The sequence below is a fragment of the Chrysochloris asiatica genome, unplaced genomic scaffold (genome assembly GCF_000296735.1).
Source record: "Chrysochloris asiatica unplaced genomic scaffold, ChrAsi1.0 scaffold00238, whole genome shotgun sequence".
Lineage (NCBI taxonomy): Eukaryota > Metazoa > Chordata > Mammalia > Afrosoricida > Chrysochloridae > Chrysochloris > Chrysochloris asiatica.
The window spans coordinates 1,774,711-1,793,671 of record NW_006408756.1 but is presented as its reverse complement, the minus strand read 5'-3'; the positions used below and the strand labels follow the sequence as shown (position 1 = coordinate 1,793,671).

Sequence of the window (18,961 nt, the reverse complement as noted above, 5' to 3'; positions counted from 1 at the left end):
AGATGGCCCTGAGAACAAGGTACCCACCTCACCCAGGTCCAGGAGGATGGCCAGTCTCCACACAGAGAAGAGAGGTGGCCTGAGGCTCCCCATACTGCGGTGCCCACCTGAGTGGCCAGCGCTGCGCACCGCTTCGTCCAAGTCCTCGCTCCGCAGACCCCCAAACTGGCCTTGCCACCGCTCCAGGTTGCTCTGCATGTCCTGAAGCCGGGACTGGACACGTGCGGCCGTGTCCTGGGCCTCGGTGGCCACAGCCTTGGAGTGGGCAATCTTCTCGCTTGTGGAGTCTGTGGTGGGCAGGGTTTTCTGCTCAGTGGCTGGGTGAGGCCCTTGTGGGGATCCCAGGGTTGACACAGGGTGGTCACCCCAGGTCATGGGGCCTCGTGCCACCAAACCACCCTACAACCTGCTCAGATGCCCTCTCTCATGACAGATATGACACCTCTCCTCTCATGCCAAACCTGGGGTCACCTGGCCCCTTCTGTCTGCCATTCCACTCTCAGCAGCTGCCCCTCGTCACTGGCCATGACACTGCACTGCCAGCACACTGACCACTTGGCCTCCCCATCCTCGCCCATGTCCCAGGCTCTATCGGTCACTCTCCAGAGCTGGCCCTGACCACCTAAGTCCAGATCACTTGCAGACTCCATCCAGCGTGTGCCACGTCTCTTCTGACCATAGCTGCACCCCACCACATCCCGCCAGCCCTTGGTCTGGACCCTGGGTGTCAGTCACGGCTATGTTCACTAAGGCGGGGTGCACGGGATCATCCACACCTTCGGCCACACTGTATGTACTCCCCATGGTCAGACCCACCTGGACCATGCCTGGGAGAGTCTCTCAGACCAGGGGAGGGCAAGATGAGAAAGGAGCTCCGTACCTGTGTCCATGGCCAGCATGGCCTGCACATCCTGGATCTGGGCGGCCAGCTGGTCCTTCCTGGCATGGATGTCTCGGAGCCTGGTCCCAGCAACTTGCAGGGCATTCCACACTGTGGAGGCACTGGGGTCACTCCAAGAAGCCCGCCTGGGCGCGCGCGTGCGCACGCACGCACGCGCACACACACACACACACACACACACGCACATGGATAACCTGACATGAGAACAGGGTCTTCCTCATGACTCGCGCGCGCGCACACACACACACGCACACGCACATGGATAACCCGACACATGAGAACAGGGTCTTCCTCATGACACACACCTGAGTCAGCGACTATCAGCTTGATGGCCGAGTAAAGGAGGCAGGATTTGTACACTGCCTACAAAGCCACCAGCTTCATGTCTAACCCACCCCTGCTGACCGGACGCTCACCAGGGCCCAGTCGTTGTTGTCCATGGCGGCTTGCCTCCTCCAGGGCACTGCTGTTGGTCAGCAGCTCGCGGGCTCGGGCCGCCAAGCCCTGTTGCACCACCGTCTGTGGACACAGGGACAGAAGGCAGTCATGCCCAGTCCTCAGTCTGCATGGGGCGCCTGCCAGGGCTGTGACTCACCGCCCCTACGTGGCTGGGACTTACCGCCCATGCGTGACTGGCCTCCAGCAGAGCGCTGCCAGCAGCACCCTCAGCTGCCTGCACGGCTTGTAGGATGCTACCATAGGCGTTGGAGGCTTCGATGGCTCTCTGGATGACGCGGTCCTGGTTGACGCTGAGGATGATGCTATGGCCAAGTTGGTCAGAGGGGCATGAGGTGGTCTGGCATCTTCAACCAGGCCCTCAGCCTCCCATTGATCAGGGGTCTTCCATCACTGGTGGACCCTTTCTGCTCATTTCTGCCAACCCAAGCCCTGTCTTCCGGTGGCACTTAGGGCTACCTAGCTCCTTCCCAGAGGGAAACTCTTCCCCACAACCCTACAGACCAGCTGTGCCCCTTGGGGCCTGGGCTGCACCCTTGGGCCCTGCACCTGGACAGGTTTTGTGCCAGCTGGTCCAGCTGCTGTGCGTGGGCCTCAGCGGCCTCCACCAGGTCCACCTTGCTGCTGGCTGGGGAAAAGGCCCGGATCTTCTCGAGCAGTGGCATCTGAGCCCCATCTAGGCTGGCGGCCAGACGTTCATACTCCTGGGCAGGCAGGCAGTGGATGGCTTAGTGGGACCTCAGCTGCCCCCACGAACTGCCCACCTGACCTGGCTCCCCCTCAAACGCTCCCGTCCGTGGCAGGCATGGGTGTGCACCTCCTTAGCTTCATCTATGCCCCGCAGGGTTCCTGAGACTCGGGCTAGGGTATCGATGGCGGCCTGTAGGATGCTCTGCAGAGTAGTGTTGTCCCGAGACAGCTCCTGCTTTCGATGCTGGAGACAGAAGGGGGAAGGGGAGGTGAAGAGTTGTGGTGACGTGACGTGGGGCAGGGAAGGGAGGGTAGAGGGCCTGCACTCTCACCAGGACTTCCTCCAGGCGCTGCAGGTTTCGGCTGTTGAGCCCCTCGGCCTCGAGTGTGAGTCCCACTGCCCGGTTCAGGGCCTCGCGCAGGTCCATGAGACCAGCCTCGTGCTGGGACAGCTGGTTTCGGGCGAGTGTAGCCAGTGCCTGGTTGGCCTCCCAGCGACTTGTCAGCTGTTCTTTCACTTGGGTCAGCACTGCCCGAGACCCGGTCATGAGATCACTCCGATGGCCCTGACCCCTGCCTAGCCCCCCGGTGGTCCTCAAGACCCCTGGAGGCCCCTCCAGCCCACTCTCTGGCCCCAGATGGGCCATCCACTCACATCTCTGTGCCTTGTCCAGCTCCGCTACAGCCACTGCCCGTGGGGGCCCCAGATCCCGGGCCCGCATCTCCCCCAGCAGTCTGTGCACCTCAGCCAGTGTCCGGCGCAGCTGTTCACCTGATGGGGCCGAGGCATTTGCCGGTGACAGGTGGTCTGTCTGGACCATGATTTCTGCAGGTTGGCAGGGAGAGGTGGAACCTCAGATCCTCTGCCCCGACTTCGGAGCCCACGGTCCTTTCGGTTACCACCTGCAAACCTCCACTCCCTGCTGCCCAGCCCACTATCCAGATGGAGAAGTCCCTGAGAGCCGTGAGACTTTGGTGGGGATTGGTTAGCTGCCCAACCCTGCCTGCACTCCAGACCATGTGACTGGCCCAGGGCAACCAGCTCTGCGCTGAGAACCCTGGGCCAGTCCCTACCTCTTAGGGTTCCGGCCACCGCCTGGATAGTGGTCAGCAGTGCCTGCGCCCGGTCCTTCATGGCCTCGGTACTGTCTAAGAGCTGCCTGGCCTGCTGCTGGGCTCCCTCGGCCTGTGGACACAGAGAGAGGCCCCTCAGCATTCCGCCCAGGGCAGCGGGAACTGAGTGGGGGTACGTGTACGTCCCAGGACGTTTGGGGGCTCTCTTGGTGGCAGTATCCTAGGGGATACAGGGCTGTTCTCTGAGGGAACTGAAGGGGAACCCCACTGAGTCCTGCCTGTCCGCCCAGACGCTGTGTGTCCTGCATGAGGCTCCCGCTCTGCTGTTCCAGTGTCTCCAGCTGCACTGAGGTCTCCTGGCGAGGGCCCACAGGGCTCCGGAGCTGGTCCTGGGGAGAGAGGGCAGTGAGGCCCTGGGGGAGTGGTGTGCTCAGGAGTTGACCCTGGGAGGGGGCAGCGAGGCAGGGAAGGCGGATGAATGGTACCTGGAGGTCAGCGATGGACATGTTCAGCCGGTGCAGCCTGGCCCAGGCGGCGGAGCTGGCGTTGATGCCACGCAGCTGCTCTCGGATGGCGGGCAGGAGTGCACTGGCCCGTTCCATGTCGTCCAGGAGCAGTACCACACAGTGGTCACACACTGTGGGCAGGGAGGAGGTCAGCACGGGGGTGGGCATAGGGACAGGACAGGGGAATGTGTCAGCTGAGTCACCGCAGGATCACAGGTTCAGCCAAAGGCCAGAGGAGCAGAGGAGGCCATAGGGGCAAAGCAGGGGGACATGAGGTCAGGGGGTCAGCTGGGGTCATAGGGTTCAGATGGACAGGCTCCTAGGGCTGGCTCAGGGGTCAGATGGGGGGAGGTCAGAGTTGGTCCAAGGAATTGACCCAGCTGGGATGGAGAGGACAAGATTAGTGGAGGGGTCAGCACAGGGATCCTGAGGCCAAAGGGAAAGGTGGCAGAAATCTGGGTGGGCTGGGAGCTTCTCATGTAGATGCCAGGGGTCAGCACAGCTGGGGAAGGGCCGTGTGGACATCAGAGGTCTGGTTTAGGGCCAGTGTAAGGATGGGCATGAGATTCCCCAGTGAAGTCAAGAGGTAGAATTTGGGTCAGCATGGGGCCCGGTGCAGGACACACCTTCACAGTGGACGCTGGGGCCCCCAGGCCCACCGGGCACAGGCACTTGGTGCTGGTGACTGCATGTATCACAGCGCTCCCCACTGAGCCCAGGGGGGCAGGAGCAGCGGCCCGTGTGCATGTCACAGTAGCCCCCCTGGCAGCGGCAGCCTGTGTGTGGATGGGAAGGACAGCTGAGAACGGATGGCCAGGGTCCAGGGCACTTGTCCCCCTGGTGTCCCTGCACCCTGCTCCCATTTACGTTTGCAGCCCTGCTCAGGGATCCCCCAGTGGCTGGGGGCACACTCGCGGCACTGCAGCCCCCCGGTGCCCGGCCGGCAGCGGCACTGTCCACTGTGGGGATGGCATTCAGAGCTCTCGGCGGCTGGTCCACAGGCGCATGGGCGGCAGCCCCCACAACCCTCGAAGCCAAAGTGTCCTTGCTGTGGGGAGGGGTGACTGTCATAGGAGTCTCCATCTTGGACCCAAGGTCCTCCCCCACAGTGCCCCAAACTCAACACCACCTCCCTTCCCCTCCCCCAGGTGGTCCTACCTGGCAGCGGTCACAGCGCCTGCCTGCCACGCCCGGCTTGCACAAACAGTGTCCACTGTGAGGGTCACAGGTCTCCGTCCCACACGGGGAGCAGTCACATCCTGCAGAAGGGGCAAGATAGTGACTGGGTGCCTTCACCCCAAGTTCTCATCGGAGTCTGATTCAACACAGAACTGGACCAGCCTGGTCGTCCTGGTCCCCACCGCAGCACACCCACCCCCTCTCCTGGGTCTGCTCCAGAGCCCCTCTCGGCCCACAGCCATCACCTACGGGAGCAGTTGTCGGGCAGCAGGGCGTTCCCATAGAAACCGGGGGCGCAGGTCTCACAGTGAGGCCCGGTGGTGTGGTGCAGACAGCCGTGACAGGCCCCTGTGAGCGGGTGACAATCACTGAAGAGCATGTTGGGGTCACCATTGCCGCTGCAGTCACAGGGCTGACATGAACTGCCCAGCACCAACGGGTTCCCAAAGAAGCCAGGTGCGCACCTATAGGAGGGGATAGGGCACAACGTCAGTGCCCACATCGGCCATACCGAGTCCTGCCACTCAGCCTCCCGCCACTGCCCTGCTCACCGCTCACAAGAGGCGCCCGCGTAGCCAGGTTTGCAGAGGCACTGGGTGTGACCACCACGCAGGACACAGCCCACAGCAAAGCTGTAAGGATGGTGGCAGCTGTCACCACGTCACTCCCAGCTGCCCAGGCCCCGTTGGTGCTGTGATGGGGACATCCGGACAAGGGCACATAGGGTATGCCCGCCCCTGGGGAGTGGGGAGGAGCTGCCACTTACTTGTTCGAGGGCACAGCGAGGGGGCAGGGGCAGCTGGTGCAGGGGGCTGCAGGCCCCTCAGGGTCACTGCTCACAAAGCCTGGACGGCAACGTTCACAGTGGTCTCCTTCCGTGTTGTGCTGGCAACCCTGGGGCGGAAGCAGGGGAGCTAAGGAGGGCCCACCTAGGGGCCCTGGGGTGTTCTTTCTCCTGAGCTCAGCCCACCTTGACCAGAGAGGCCACTTACCACACAGATGCCCGAGCCGGGAAGGCAGCGGTCTGAGTGACCATGGCACTGGCAAGGAACACAGCGGCCCAGAAAGAGGCCCTTGGTGTCACGGTAGTAGCCGGGGGCACATTCCTGGGGTTGCATGGGAGGTGGTGAGTGGAAACAGAATTAGGGTATACGAGGGGACCGCATGGCACCAGGGTCAGAACTGCCCGCCCTGTTCATGGACCCAGCGACTGTTTACTGCCACTCCCCAGGCAATGGCCCAAGAAGCCATGTGAACATTGCAACTGCACATGGTGACCAGTCCCCCACCCCCATGGGCTGGGCTTTCTCTTTCTCATCAGAAAATCTCATCCTGCAGTGATTCAACTGCAAACTGGGTCAAACAGCAGGTGTCGCATTAGATGGCTGGATGGAGGACGGATGTGTGGGTGACAGTGAGGTGGCTTCAGGTGGACAGTGGGGGCACTGAGGATGAGTGCTGGAGTCAATGGGGACAAGACTGGTCAGGCTGAGGTGGGTGGGAGCAGACCAAGCAGGTGTGTGCATGGGCAGGTAAGCAGTGACAAGGGACAAATGGGTGGAGGGCACCAGTGGACAAAGAAATGAACAAGGTGAAGAAGGTGCCCACCCCGCCCTGCCTGGCCTCACCTGGCATGAGTTCCCACGGTAGTTGGCAGGGCACAAGCACACCTCCACACTGCTGGCTGGAGGCCCCCAGCCCCCCACATCAGCAACCTCCAGCACCACTCGGCGCAGGGAGACGGCTGAGGAGATCTGGGAGAAGAGAGCTCGGATCTGCAGTTGCTCCAGGCCAGCCAACACCATCATCAGTTCCTCCCGGGACACAGTGTTGTGGGTCTCTGTATGCCGGAAGTTTCCCTACAGACAAAGACAGGGCCGTGATGGGCCTCCACTGTGTATAGAACCCAGAGCCCGGACACAGACCTTTTCCCGCCCCCCCCACCCCCCCCACAGGAGGATGGAGGAGGGCAATATGCAGCACACTGAGGAAGAGAAGCTGTTGTTTATGTGGAGAAAACCCTCGGATGCCTACCTCACACCACCTACAAAGTCAACTCCAGAGGCAGGAAGAATTTATGTATCCCAAGAAGGCATTTTAAGTTTTAGAAGAAAATATAAGAGAGTATTTTCTCATCTCCAAGAGGCAAAAACTTTGTTAGGACACAAAAACAAACAAGAAAGTGGGATGAGTGATGTTACATGGTTACATGGATGCCACCCATGAGATAAAAACCACGCATATGATTTGCTGAATGGAAAGCTCATCTGTAAACCTTCACCCAATTCACAAGAAAAAGGTTTTATTTAAAAAAAAAAAAGATACAAAAACAGACCCACAAGTGAGAAAAGCAATTTGTCATAATAACTTTAGTTTGACAAAACATCTTAAAGAATAAGGTGAGCCATACCCAGGAAGAGACCCACGTTTACAGTTAGAAGTGTTGAGAATAATGAAGAAATCCTTGAGGAGACCCACAAGTCAAGAAAGAAGTGCTTTGAAGACACTGCAGGTGCCCCACAGGCGAGGGAGCCCAGGGGCCACTGAACCCCAAAACAGCTGCATACCCCCCATTTATGATGAAAGAACATCAACCTAGTGAAGAGTAAGGGCCAGTAGCTTGGCAGGACCACTTACCTCCACCAGCTGCAGCTGGCCAAGGTGACGGCGGCCGGGTGGCGGGTATGCCGGCTCTAGGAAGGTGATGCTCATCTGGTTGCCCTAGAGAGGCAGGTGAGCCAGGTAAGGGCAAGCATCAGGGTTAACCTCTGCCCTGTTCAGCATGCCACCTGCCTGCCCACCCAGCCACCTGCAGCACCACGTCTGGGCGGCTCTCTGTGGGGATGAAGATGTCTCCTCGCTGGGTCTCCGAGTGCAGCTCGTAGCGGAGCTTTCCGCCATACGATGATACCTGGAGGCAAGAGTGTGGTAGGACCCAGCTGGGGACCGGTCACGGCACTGTCCACAGGTCCCAAGTCCTCAGGCACCCTGGAGTCAGGCCTAGATGTGCCTATCCATCTTATACCTCCCAATCCCTGGGCTGGGTGCCCCTGCCCTTAGATAGCCTAACTCGGGGCCCTCCTGTCCTTGCTAACCCTTCCGGCCCTCCCTGATTATGCACCTCTCCAAGTCTTCCCTTGGCCCTGGCTAAACAGACACCTTCAGCTCTTCTCTGCCCCTTGCTTGTACAGGTCTGGCTCCTGAGTGACCCCTTTCCAGTTTGCTATTAGGGAGCGCCCCTCAGAATACAGACACTCTCCTGACCCTCTTAGGATCCTGGACACCCTCCTGCCCCCTTCCCCAGGCACGGGTGCCCACACTGCTTCTTCAATCCTCTGGGAACCCCCAGCCCCTCCCCGGACATGAACTCCATCCATCACGTGCTCAGGTCATAGGGTCTGGCTGCTGCCCTGCACGGAGCACTCACGCGGTCCCCCAAGTAAGAAGACGGAGCTTGCCAGTACAGCTCAGACTGGGTCTCCGGGGCACGGCGCAGGTCGGCATACAGCAGCTCTGCCTCCACCCTGTGCTCGTGGGGCACCACCTGCCGGTCTCCGCTTAGCAGCGTCCAACCATTCATGTCCACGAACTGCGAGAGCACGGAGCATGGAGGGGATGAAGGGTGCATGTCCCATCCATGCCCTCCCCCAGCACTGCCCAGTTAACATCAGGCTCCGCCCCCAAGCCCGTGCACACCTCCTTGCGGGCATGTGGTGAGCTTTCACAGCGTTCAGTGGCCCCGAAGCAGAAACAGCGTGTGCAGCCTTTGGGGTTGGCAGCGTCCAGCGAGAAGGTGCCCAGACGGCACTGGTCGCACTTCGGGCCGTCCACGTTTTCCTGAGGGCAGGAAGGGAACCTCCTGGGATACCTGGCCCCCCAAGGTTCTGCCAGCCCCCATCCCGCACCCCCTCCTCCGTGGCCCTCACCTTGCAGAAGCACTGGCCACTGAGTGTGTCACACATGCCAGGCACAGTGCCCGCCTCGTGACAGTCACAGGGGCGGCAGCTGGGGTAGCCGTAGAAGCCAGGGGCACACGTGTCACAGCGGCGCCCGGCCACATTAGGTCTACACCTGTAAGATTTAGAAGATCTCACCGCCATACCACATTCAAGCTGTCCTGCCCAGGCGCCCTTGGGGCTTCTGTGAGCGCCATCCCACAAGGCTGCAATCGTGCACCTGCATTGGCCGCTGTCCACGTGGCAGCTGGGCTCCGTGAGCTCCTGGACCCCTGGCCCTGAGCAGTTGCATTCCTCGCAACCAACCAGGGGGTGGCATCCAAAGGTGCGGGGCTGGCAGACCACACAGTCTGGCGGCAGGGTACGTGGTGGGCAGATGCAAAGACCAGTTACCTCATCGCAGAGACGAGTGCCACAGTCGCAGGCTGGGGGACAGGGGGAGTGTTAGTGGGTCCGATCACACTTCTCTCACTCTTCTATCCGCCCAAGGACCCCAACCGCAGCTCTGCAGGTGCAGGAACGGATGACCCCCCAGGGAGCCCCCAGGGGCTAGTGTACCTCTAGTTCTGAAGTACGCACCCTACCCCTACTTCCCAGCCCTGATTCCCTCCCTAGGAAGCACCCAGGGTCTAGCCCAACCCCCCAGACGGGATACTCACGCCTACAGTGGGGGAACCCCCAGTAGCCGGTGGCACAGCGGGAGCAGTCCCGGCCAATGACGTGGGCACGGCACGGACACTGCCCACCAAAGGGCTCACACGTGGGACTTGTGGCACCCACTTCGTGGCAGCCACACAGCAGGGCGCCATTGTTGTAGTAGAGAGAGAGAGAGATGGCGGCATCGCGGCAGAACGGGGATGAGCTAGGACTGAGGTGAGGCGTGGCTATGAGATATGTCCAGCCATAGCCCCACCCACCCCACCAGAGTCCTGCCCATGTTCCACTGGCCCCGCCCACCTGATATGGTAGCCCTGGGCTGCACAGTGGCTGATAAAGTCATATGATTTGTCCAGCGACTCCTCCTTCAGGTAGCTGGAGGTGTATGTATCCTCAGGAACCACCATCACATAATCCTGGGAACAGGGCCTGGTCACCTTCCCAAGGGCCCAACAAGCAAAGGGGGCAGGGAAGCAGCGGCAAGACCCTAACCACTTCTCAGGTTCAGGTAAGGCTGGCAGTCCTGATTCCTACCCCACCCCAGGACGGCTCAGAGGCCAACTGGATGCTTTGGAGAGGTCTTCCCTGTCCCCCTCCCCTCCCATGAGGTCCCACTTCCTCTAGGAAGGGGTCCCTGAACAGAACGCCGGCCCACCCCCTTGTTCTGGCCCCTCAGGCGGCATGCTGGAACTCACCAGCCAGAACCATCGGTCTTTGGGCACACGCACGGTAACGGTCAGCTCGCTGTCAGTCACATCCAGCACCGTCTGGCCCTCACACACTACCAGGATGCGGCACCCATAACCATGTGGGCAGAAGCTAGCATTGGCCTGGCCTGGGGGTCAGGAGGGAGGCAGGTCAGGCCCCTCCTCCAGACCTGCTCCAGCTGCAGGCCCTGAGGCACAGGAAATCTGTGAGTAGGGTGAGGGATATGTCACCCCCTCACACCATCTGAACCCACAGTTGGCCCACATCAGTGTGTATAATTGGATAGTGACCGTGGCTGTGTGGTGGTTGGTCAACCGATGACCTAACCTGGAACCCCTCCCCCAGGATCTGTGCATCGAGACTTTGGAGTGCTGGGGTGAAACCTGAATAGCAGGGACTTGACTGTCCAGACATGGGAGGCACCCACTCACCGTGCCAGATGCGCCCCCCATTGATGAGCACCTCCACAGGGAAGGTGGGGTGCGCTGGCTGGTAGCCATGTAGCAGGAAGGTGTATCGGCCCAGAGTGGGCACCTGAGTGGTGAAGACCACAGTACCCTGTGGGGGGAGGCAGTGAGGTGGTGAGTGGACAGACACTAGGGACCCCAGCCAGCCTCCACCACTTGGACCACCTCCCAGGTCCTCACCTGAGGGTGGCGTAGCAGGGTGGGCTCGGCGTCGGGGTCCACGGCAGTGGGAGGCCGAGGCTGGGGCCCAGCTGGGGGTGCAGCCGGTGTGAGCTCCTGGGAGTGGGTGAGTGGAAGGCTGGGCAGCAGAGGCAGTACCAGGCAGTCCCGTAACAGGATGGGCTGGGGCGGCTTCGGGAAGCGGGAGGGCAGGCAGGCAGCACTGCGAGCAAGTGGAGGGCCATGTCAGCGCCCACCTGGCCACCTAGATCCACTGTCCTCCCCCGAGTCCTCCTGACCCCACTGGATACCTGCTTGGACCAAAGGTGCCATGCCGGCTGATGCAGTGGACTTGGGGCTCCACAAACTCCATGGTGGGTTCTTCAGCAGGAACCAGGGTGATACCATGCTGTGGGCAGGGGGAACAGTGAGGGCGCACGGTGGGGTTAGCACACACCACAGCCACATCGTCCTGCCTCTGCCCAAGCCAGGGCTACTCTGATGGCTCAGAGCAGGCCCGTGGCAGGGAAGAGTGGTACTCTATGAGGTCCAGATGCTTCCAAGTGCTCATGGGGCATCATCTTCCTGGTCTCAGCAAATCGTCACCGGCAGCGCTCCTCCCCAACGTCTCCGCCCTTAGTTCCCTCTGTGAGGCTGGGTGAACAGACTCATGGGTGGGCAGGGACACGTACAGTAAATACGATAAAAGACCCAGAAGAAGCGAAATGAAGGGACGCCACACAGTCAGGGCACCAAGGCCACACAAAGACCTGCTGTGTGTGTCATTATAGAACGTTCCAGAATGGGCAAAGCCGAATGCTGCCGTTAGACATTATCAGATTAGTGTCTACTCTGTAAGGGGACGCAAGGGCCCAAAGGGTATCTGTCCCTGAGCTGTGTTGTGTTGTGGGTACTTTTCTTTGTACATGAAATACTTGAACTTAAAGTTTCAAAGCCATTCCACCCACTGTTGGGCTGCTGGAGTAAGGAGAGGAACACTGAGGGGTTCAGGGCAAGAGTCTCTTGACTTTTGTTTGAAACCTCCTAAAGTAGCTGACCCCACAAAGCAGGCGAGGGGCAAGTCTCACCAGGAAGAAGCGTGCCTGCTCAGCCGTGAGCCGGACGCTGGCCTCCGTGTCTACGTGGAAAACAGCCAGGTGTTGCTGTGTATCCGTGGCAGTGCCCCGGCACAGGGTACTGTGGGGGGTGAGGGGTGGTCAGGCAGGGCAGGGCACTCACCCCTCCCTGCAGAGACCAGGGGCCCCCACGCACCTGTACAAGCAGGGGTAGAAAGTGAGTTTGCCCTGCTGAGGGGCCCGCTGGGGGCTGTGCACAGTCACCCCCACCTCCTGTCGAGTGTCCTCATTGGCATATTCCACTAACAGCACGTAGAAGCCTGGCCTGGGCACTGCCACTTGAAGCTGCACATCCACCTGTGTGTGTTGGGGGGTGATCAGAGTGGCTCCACAGCCCCCGAATCGATCCGCTCACACCCAGGCCCTCCCCACAGGGGCTCTGTGTCTTCCAGGTGAAGGAGTAGCAAAGGGAGGCGTTGGAACCTCCCTGTCACCCCTGTGGTCTTGGCAGATGCCCAGCACCCTGCCCCCTGCGCCCATGACAGTAATGAGGGCCCTTCCCCCAAGGGACCCAGACACTCACATCACTCCCCAGGCAGGCGGCCAGTGGCGGGTGGGAGGGGCTGAGCTGCTCCATGGGGCAGGGCCGGGGCAGACTGTTGTCATGACGACATAGTGCTTCGGGTCCAGCAGCCGAGGGAAAGCCATCCAGGGGGAGGTGGGCATAGAGGAGGCAGCTGGGGGCACACAGGTGGTCAGCATGAGCGGTGTTCCTGGGCCTCATGGACAACCCCCCACTCCTGCCCCTCGGGCAACCCCTCACTTGTCCGAGGAGTGCTGGGTGATGGGGCGGTAGGTGCAGGGCTCGGTCACTCGCAGCTGCAGGAGGGCTGCCTCGTAGTAGGCGCTTGGTAGCAGCACCACATAGTCCTGGGGCAAGGAGAGAGGCAGGTGGGTGCAGGCCCATGGCCCGGCCCAGCCCTTCCCCCAGGTCAGCTCCCTGCCTCACCAGGAGCACGCCTTCAGCTTCCACGAGCAGAGCCCAGGTGCCAGGGTTCATCACAAAGGGCTCCCCAAAGCCCCTCTGGGGTACCGTGATGAAGGTGGGCTCCGTGCTGGGCGGGAAGGACACTTGCTGACCCTGCATCGTACCTGTGGGATAGGGCAGTGAGACCCCAACTACTACTAGACTAGGCTCACCCATCCATGCAGGGCCCACAGTGGGGCTCCACGAACAATGGGGTGGGGTGGCACTCACAGTTGGCACAGGTCTCAAACTTGCCCTCTTCCCGAACAGAGACATGTCCAACCACATTGGTGGGGCCCCTGTTGACGTAACGGAAGATGAGCCAGAAGAGGTCTGGGGAGGTCACATTCAGCCGGGCCACGATCTTGGGCTGGAACAGAAAGTACAGGTCACCTCTCCCCCATACCCAGCCTGGGTCACCCCGAGGCCTGGCCCCTGTGCCAGGCGGGTGCCACCGCCAGACCCCTGGGCTCACCTGGATGGGCAACATCTGTGCATAGCCCCTCCAGCTGAAGTTCTCGAACTCCAGAGGGTTGAAGCCAAAGCGGACCGCATGGCCCTGGGGTGTGGTCGCCTCCTCCAATTCCAGGCGCAGGTGATGTAAGTCGGGCAGGTAGTGGTCCGGAGCTGGCCTGGCACAGTGCAGCCAGGACCAGGTGACCCCGGGAAGGGGGACTGGAGAAGCCCTGAGAACAGCTGTCCCCCCACCACCCTATTCTTGACACCTTCCCCTCCCATCGGGAGTGGGCACTCACTTGTTGCAGGTGGAGCCCTGAGTGTTGGGGCGGCAGAGGCAGGCGCCCGTCCGAGGCTCGCAGCCCTGGCCCAGGGCGCCGCCAACATCACAGCGGCAGCCTGCAGCACGAAGGAGCCAGTCACCTCTGCAGCCTCACCACTGTTACCCTTCCCACCCCCCAGCCGAGAACAAGAGCTGTTATCTGCCACAAGGCCTGGGAGCCTAGGCTCAGGGTCAGAGCATGGATTGATTAGTGATGTCTGCCAAGGTTCAGGAGGAGGGGGGTAGGAACGCCTGTCACAGGCTCCCACCAGAGCACTTCTGAGCTTCCTCCTTGCTCCAGCCTGGGCCAGTCTGGCATCCACAGCAGCTCTGTACTACTACTCCACACAGATCTCTCCCTGCCAGTGTGAACCCAGGGCAGGCTCAGGACGGGTCTGGGACTCACTGAGGCAGCCGAAGTAACTGGCTTGGTCCAGCCCGAAGAAGCCGTCCCTGCAGGCAGTGCAGGTCTGCCCACACACGTGGGGTCTGCAGAAGCAATGGCCACTGCCCTGGAGGCCCAGAAGGGAGTTAGACTGGGCAGGGGCCCCACCCACCTTCCCCAACACCCACCTCAGCTCCCAGACTCACCTGATGACACTCAGTAACACCTCCCAGTGTGCCTCGGGGGTCACAGTTGCAGCCTGGGAAGGGGCAGAGGGTCCTGAGAGGAGGAGCAGCCTGGGGGACCAGACTCCATCTTTGCCCTAAATCTCTCCCTGCCTGCTCCTAGAGCCCTCACACTCACTCTGGAAACTCACAGCTGCAGCCCACCTCACCTGCCCCCAGGAGCTCCCAGCATTCCATACCCACTCCAGAGATTTAAGGGGGTATTCTCCATCTGCCCACCCCTACACCCGCAGTGTGAGACTCACGGGTACAGCCCTCAGGGTTGCTGGGGTTCAGCCCCCAGAACCCGGATTTGCAGCGATCACAGCTTGGCCCCTCCACATGAGCCCGGCACACGCAGAGCTCCTGTGCCTGGAAAGCATGGGACTGAGGGTCAGAGTGGGCTCCCACAGGGCTCTGACAAGGATTGGGCGCCATGGTCACCTGTCCCGCCTCACACCCGAATCCACCAGAGCCCAGGGTAGCAGGTGGAGGAGATGGTCTCACTGGGCCTGGGGGCTTTCAGTCTGGCCTGGGCCTCATTCCCCCACCAAAGGCAGACCTGGACTCACCTCAGGCAGGGTGGGGTGGGCTGGGGCCAGGCCGGCGGGGTGGCAGGAGCCAGCTGTGGAGAGAAGCGGGCTGTGGTCACTCCTGTGACTAACCCAGAAGACCACCCAGATCCCATGACCCTGTGTGAGCCTGAACATCCCCCTTACAAATCTGTGAACATACGTGAGAATACATGTCTTCCTTCTCTGGTGACTGGCATGTGCCCTCCCCCACCACACAGCACATGTGAACACATGCATGCACAATATACTCATGATGTGTGCACCCAGAGCATGTGACATGACTGTCCACACAGCCACATGCACACATGTGTGCATGACACCTGCCCAGCCCTCCAGCGGCAATGCACACCTTCGCAGTGGGGGAAGTCATAGGCACCGGGCACACACATGTCACATCGCAGCCCTGTCACGCGGGGCCGGCAGCTGCACTGTCCACTCCGGGGGTCACAGGCCGCATGCAGGGAGCCATCGGCAGAGCAATGGCAGGCTGTGGGGAGGGGAGCAGGTGGTGGGCACATGGTGGGGACCCGCAGCCCCCTCTCCGCCCCTCCCAATCACTCACGGACGCAGTCCGGGAAGCCGTGGAAGCCTGGACTGCAGGTCTGGCAGAAGGGACCCGAGTAGCCAGGGCGGCAGTGGCACACCCCGCGTGCCCCACACAGCTGGTCCAGGGCGCCCTGAGGGTCGCAGGCACAGGCTGTGGGGGGCACAGGGTCAGGTCCTGGGCACCATGCAGGTGGCCCATCCTCCTGTCCTCCCACCCCTGCCTCGACTCACCCTGGCAATCTGGGTAGCCATGGTAGCCAGCTCGGCACTGGTCACAGTGGGGACCGTCAAACTCGGGCCGACAGTGGCAGTGACCTATTTCATCGCAGCCTCCAGGCAGGGTCCCCGCAGGGCTGCAGCCACACACTATGGGACGGACAGCGTCACGGGGACCCTCAGCCCAGGTACCCGCCCCTGTGTCTCGAATGCCTGTCTAGGGCAGCGTGACTCACGTTGGCAGAGAGGGAAGTGAAAGTATCCAGGAACACACCGGTCGCACGCTGTGCCCTCGAAGCCCACCCGGCACACACACTGGCCCGAGTCTTGGTCACAGTCGCTGTTGGCTACCCCGGGGCTGGAGCATTGGCATGCTGCAGGAAGGGTCAACACACTGAGTCAGAGGGGCCCAGGCCCCAGAGTCCACAGTGTCCAGGGGCGAGGGCTGTACTCACGCTGGCAGCCGGGGCCGTAGAATCCAGGGGCACAGAGTTCACAGTGGGCGCCCTGGAAGTTGGGTTTGCACACGCAGCGCCCCACCTGTGGGTCCTTTCGGCAGGCATTGTCCTGGGTCCCCGCAGCACTGCAGTCACAGTCTGGAGTGGGGGTAAGAGGGAGGCTCACACACCCTAAGCCTGGAAAAGCTCCTTCTCTACAAACTTGTTTTCTTAGAACTGACACCAAACTACAGGAGGCCCTGGGCAGCTCATGGCAAGGTCGGCATTTGAGACTCACCAGCTACTCCAAGGAAGAAAGATGAAGCTGCTTGCTCTCATCAAGATTTACCGGCTCAGAAACCCAGAGAGGTTCACAGAGGAAACAGCAGTGGGCAAGAAATCAGAACTCTCACAGATCCATTTCATTCATCCTTTACGATATGAATACCCAAGTAACTGCAAGCATTCACATAAGAGAAAACAACCAAGACGTATTGCCCAATCCAATAGAAACCAGGAAATGAAAAAGCCCAGCAGAGACAGGGCAGACAGAAAAGAGGAGGAATGATTCCTGATTCTCAGCAGCCACCACCAATGGGTCAGGCTGAAATGTCCTCTCACAAAGTGAAACCAAAGATTCAGCTTGAATCTGCAAGGAAAATTCAGTTACATCCTCTGTGAAGGACGTACCGTGAACCAAGGACTTGGGACAGAAACAAAAGACACAGGAAACAAAACCTGTGGTGCTGGCAGCCGAGGAGGTGAGCATGGAAATGGAAGCCGAAGCCCAGGCAGACATCAGGCACCAAGTATGGCAACAGGGAGAGCTGCTGTATGTTGGGAAAATGGACCCTTGTCCGAGAGATGGAGCCAATACAAATCTCTACAACAGAACCAATCTAGTCTTCAGGTGTCTGAAACCAAAGCTGCTAAAATGTCAGGATACTCTGGCAAAACCACAGTCGTAAAAAAAGACTGGATATATACATGCTGAGAATGTGGCAGTTCAAAGAGACAAAACCCCAGCATGGACAGAGGAGACTTAAATAGCCTACTTTACAAGCTGGGTTTTGATAGATGTTTGCGCAGAAATATGTGCCCAATAAACAACACACATCCTCATCAAATATTCCAGTAAGTGTGGCAGAGTGGTCACATTCTAAGTAGGCAACAAAGAAAAGCTCAAATTCCAAAACTCAAACCCCAAACTCATCAGATTACAAAATCTGACCATGCTGTAATAAAACTAAAACTGAGTCACCACAAGAAAGGATATGAACTTAATCTGATCACCTGGGATTTCTAAACATGCTTCTAGAACACCTCCAAGGAGCTCTGGTAGCGTAGTGGTTACCAATCAGGCTGTAAACCTCAAGGTCAGCAGTTCGAAACTACCAGCCGTTCTGTGGGAGAAAGATGAGGCTTTCTGCTCCTGTACAGATTTATAGCCTCGGAAACCCTACACAGGGGCCACTATGAGTCAGAACCGACTCCGCGGCACACTAACACCACCAAAACACCTCAAATCCCAAAGAAAATTAAAACAAAGTACAGTCTATTTAGAAAGAAACAATGAGAGCATGTTAAATCAAACCCTAAGACCTACACATAGCCAAAGCTATACTTTGAGGAAAATTTATAGCTTTAAACCAGTTTCAAAAGCTCAGCATCATTGCCATTTTGGGCTGCGGCTGTCCCATCCATTGTGGGATGTGCCTTCCTGGTATCTCTGCCCACTAGATACCAATTGCACCTCCTAGTTGTAATAACCAAAAATGTCTCCAGATAGACATTTTTCTGCCTGGAGGGTAGAAATTGTCTCTGGTTGAGAACTACTGCTTTAAGCCTTTTTATTGATAATAAAGATGAAAAAATAATAAACTAATAACTGAAGAGGCTACAAAAACAGTAATGAATCAAAAGACAATTGTTGTCATTAGGTGTTGTTGAGTTGATTCTAACCCCATCCATGTACAACAGAACACTGCCTGGTCCTGTGACATTCTCACAATTGAAATGCTTGACAAAAGAAAGCAGACAGGAAGAATTAAAGATTTTAGTTCAAAATGTACTGTATTTCAAACAAAAGCAAAATCTTTTCCCCAAAACTAAACAAAGAAAACCCCCAGTAATGCTTACCAATGTCACCTAATACTAGCTCTTTGAAACTACCAATAAATTAGGCAAACCTCTGGTAGGTGTGATCAAGAAAAGTAGGAAGAAAATGAATTCTATAAAGAGCTAGTGCCAATGAACAAGTAAAAATGCAGCACAGTGAAAGAAATGGATGAGAGGTCTGGGGATCACACTCACATAAATGCAACCGACAAAGCAAAACAACATAAAAGACTCAGCCTCATCACTGAGCTGAGGACTGCAGCTGAGCAGGATCAAACCTAAGACACACTGTTATTTAATTGGGGTCACGCAGGGTAATGCACTGGATTACAGGTCAGTTTAACCCACAAGGTTGGCGGCTCAAACTCATCAGCCGCTCCTTGGAAACCCTACACAGGGTCAGTATGAGCTGAATTCACTTGACGGCACTTAACAACAATGAAAGGAAAGGGGCCCCTGGTTGGTGTAGTCAGTGAACGCACTTGGCTGCTCACCTAAAGGTTGGAGGTTTAAGTCCACCCAGAGGTACCTCAGAAGAAAGGCCTGGAGATCTAGTTCTGAAAAATCATTTGAAAGTGCTCTAGAGCCTTTATGTACCACCAAGCACTTCATGGGATTTGGTTCCTTGGTTTGGAAATTTAGGGTCATGATTTCATGGGCTCTCCCAGTTAATTGACCTAAAATGGTGCTTCTATTCTGCCTGCTAGTTGACTGTGTTCTGCCTCAGGTCTTAAATGCTTATAAACAGCCACACAAGGCAAAAGCATAGATCTCTACTTGCCTGGAGCAATAGAGGGAACAGGACAGTCAGGAGTAAGAAGAGGAA

General features: G+C 58.6%; 1 protein-coding gene across 1 annotated transcript in view; it reads right to left on the bottom strand.

Moving 5' to 3' along the window:
* Positions 1 to 18,961, bottom strand: part of LAMA5 (laminin, alpha 5) — an 81,853-nt gene that overhangs the window by 5,363 nt on the left and 57,529 nt on the right. The window contains exons 12-59 of the mRNA XM_006873394.1: positions 16,036 to 16,176; positions 15,817 to 15,954; positions 15,596 to 15,730; positions 15,381 to 15,515; positions 15,168 to 15,305; positions 14,816 to 14,868; positions 14,510 to 14,615; positions 14,226 to 14,278; positions 14,041 to 14,146; positions 13,612 to 13,711; positions 13,332 to 13,488; positions 13,088 to 13,226; positions 12,839 to 12,981; positions 12,653 to 12,759; positions 12,413 to 12,566; positions 12,026 to 12,186; positions 11,842 to 11,950; positions 11,065 to 11,162; positions 10,775 to 10,976; positions 10,559 to 10,685; positions 10,115 to 10,254; positions 9,720 to 9,835; positions 9,422 to 9,630; positions 8,983 to 9,187; positions 8,733 to 8,877; positions 8,503 to 8,643; positions 8,234 to 8,395; positions 7,616 to 7,717; positions 7,444 to 7,527; positions 6,435 to 6,665; positions 5,799 to 5,912; positions 5,573 to 5,700; positions 5,358 to 5,438; positions 5,056 to 5,270; positions 4,786 to 4,886; positions 4,495 to 4,675; positions 4,254 to 4,403; positions 3,607 to 3,758; positions 3,400 to 3,510; positions 3,122 to 3,233; positions 2,703 to 2,873; positions 2,380 to 2,576; positions 2,175 to 2,291; positions 1,907 to 2,061; positions 1,521 to 1,662; positions 1,318 to 1,420; positions 881 to 991; positions 108 to 287 (exon numbers count right to left, since the gene is read on the bottom strand). Coding sequence (XP_006873456.1) covers positions 108 to 287; positions 881 to 991; positions 1,318 to 1,420; positions 1,521 to 1,662; positions 1,907 to 2,061; positions 2,175 to 2,291; positions 2,380 to 2,576; positions 2,703 to 2,873; positions 3,122 to 3,233; positions 3,400 to 3,510; positions 3,607 to 3,758; positions 4,254 to 4,403; positions 4,495 to 4,675; positions 4,786 to 4,886; positions 5,056 to 5,270; positions 5,358 to 5,438; positions 5,573 to 5,700; positions 5,799 to 5,912; positions 6,435 to 6,665; positions 7,444 to 7,527; positions 7,616 to 7,717; positions 8,234 to 8,395; positions 8,503 to 8,643; positions 8,733 to 8,877; positions 8,983 to 9,187; positions 9,422 to 9,630; positions 9,720 to 9,835; positions 10,115 to 10,254; positions 10,559 to 10,685; positions 10,775 to 10,976; positions 11,065 to 11,162; positions 11,842 to 11,950; positions 12,026 to 12,186; positions 12,413 to 12,566; positions 12,653 to 12,759; positions 12,839 to 12,981; positions 13,088 to 13,226; positions 13,332 to 13,488; positions 13,612 to 13,711; positions 14,041 to 14,146; positions 14,226 to 14,278; positions 14,510 to 14,615; positions 14,816 to 14,868; positions 15,168 to 15,305; positions 15,381 to 15,515; positions 15,596 to 15,730; positions 15,817 to 15,954; positions 16,036 to 16,176 — 6,558 coding nt within the window. The remainder of the gene's footprint in view (positions 1 to 107; positions 288 to 880; positions 992 to 1,317; positions 1,421 to 1,520; positions 1,663 to 1,906; positions 2,062 to 2,174; positions 2,292 to 2,379; positions 2,577 to 2,702; positions 2,874 to 3,121; positions 3,234 to 3,399; positions 3,511 to 3,606; positions 3,759 to 4,253; positions 4,404 to 4,494; positions 4,676 to 4,785; positions 4,887 to 5,055; positions 5,271 to 5,357; positions 5,439 to 5,572; positions 5,701 to 5,798; positions 5,913 to 6,434; positions 6,666 to 7,443; positions 7,528 to 7,615; positions 7,718 to 8,233; positions 8,396 to 8,502; positions 8,644 to 8,732; positions 8,878 to 8,982; positions 9,188 to 9,421; positions 9,631 to 9,719; positions 9,836 to 10,114; positions 10,255 to 10,558; positions 10,686 to 10,774; positions 10,977 to 11,064; positions 11,163 to 11,841; positions 11,951 to 12,025; positions 12,187 to 12,412; positions 12,567 to 12,652; positions 12,760 to 12,838; positions 12,982 to 13,087; positions 13,227 to 13,331; positions 13,489 to 13,611; positions 13,712 to 14,040; positions 14,147 to 14,225; positions 14,279 to 14,509; positions 14,616 to 14,815; positions 14,869 to 15,167; positions 15,306 to 15,380; positions 15,516 to 15,595; positions 15,731 to 15,816; positions 15,955 to 16,035; positions 16,177 to 18,961) is intronic.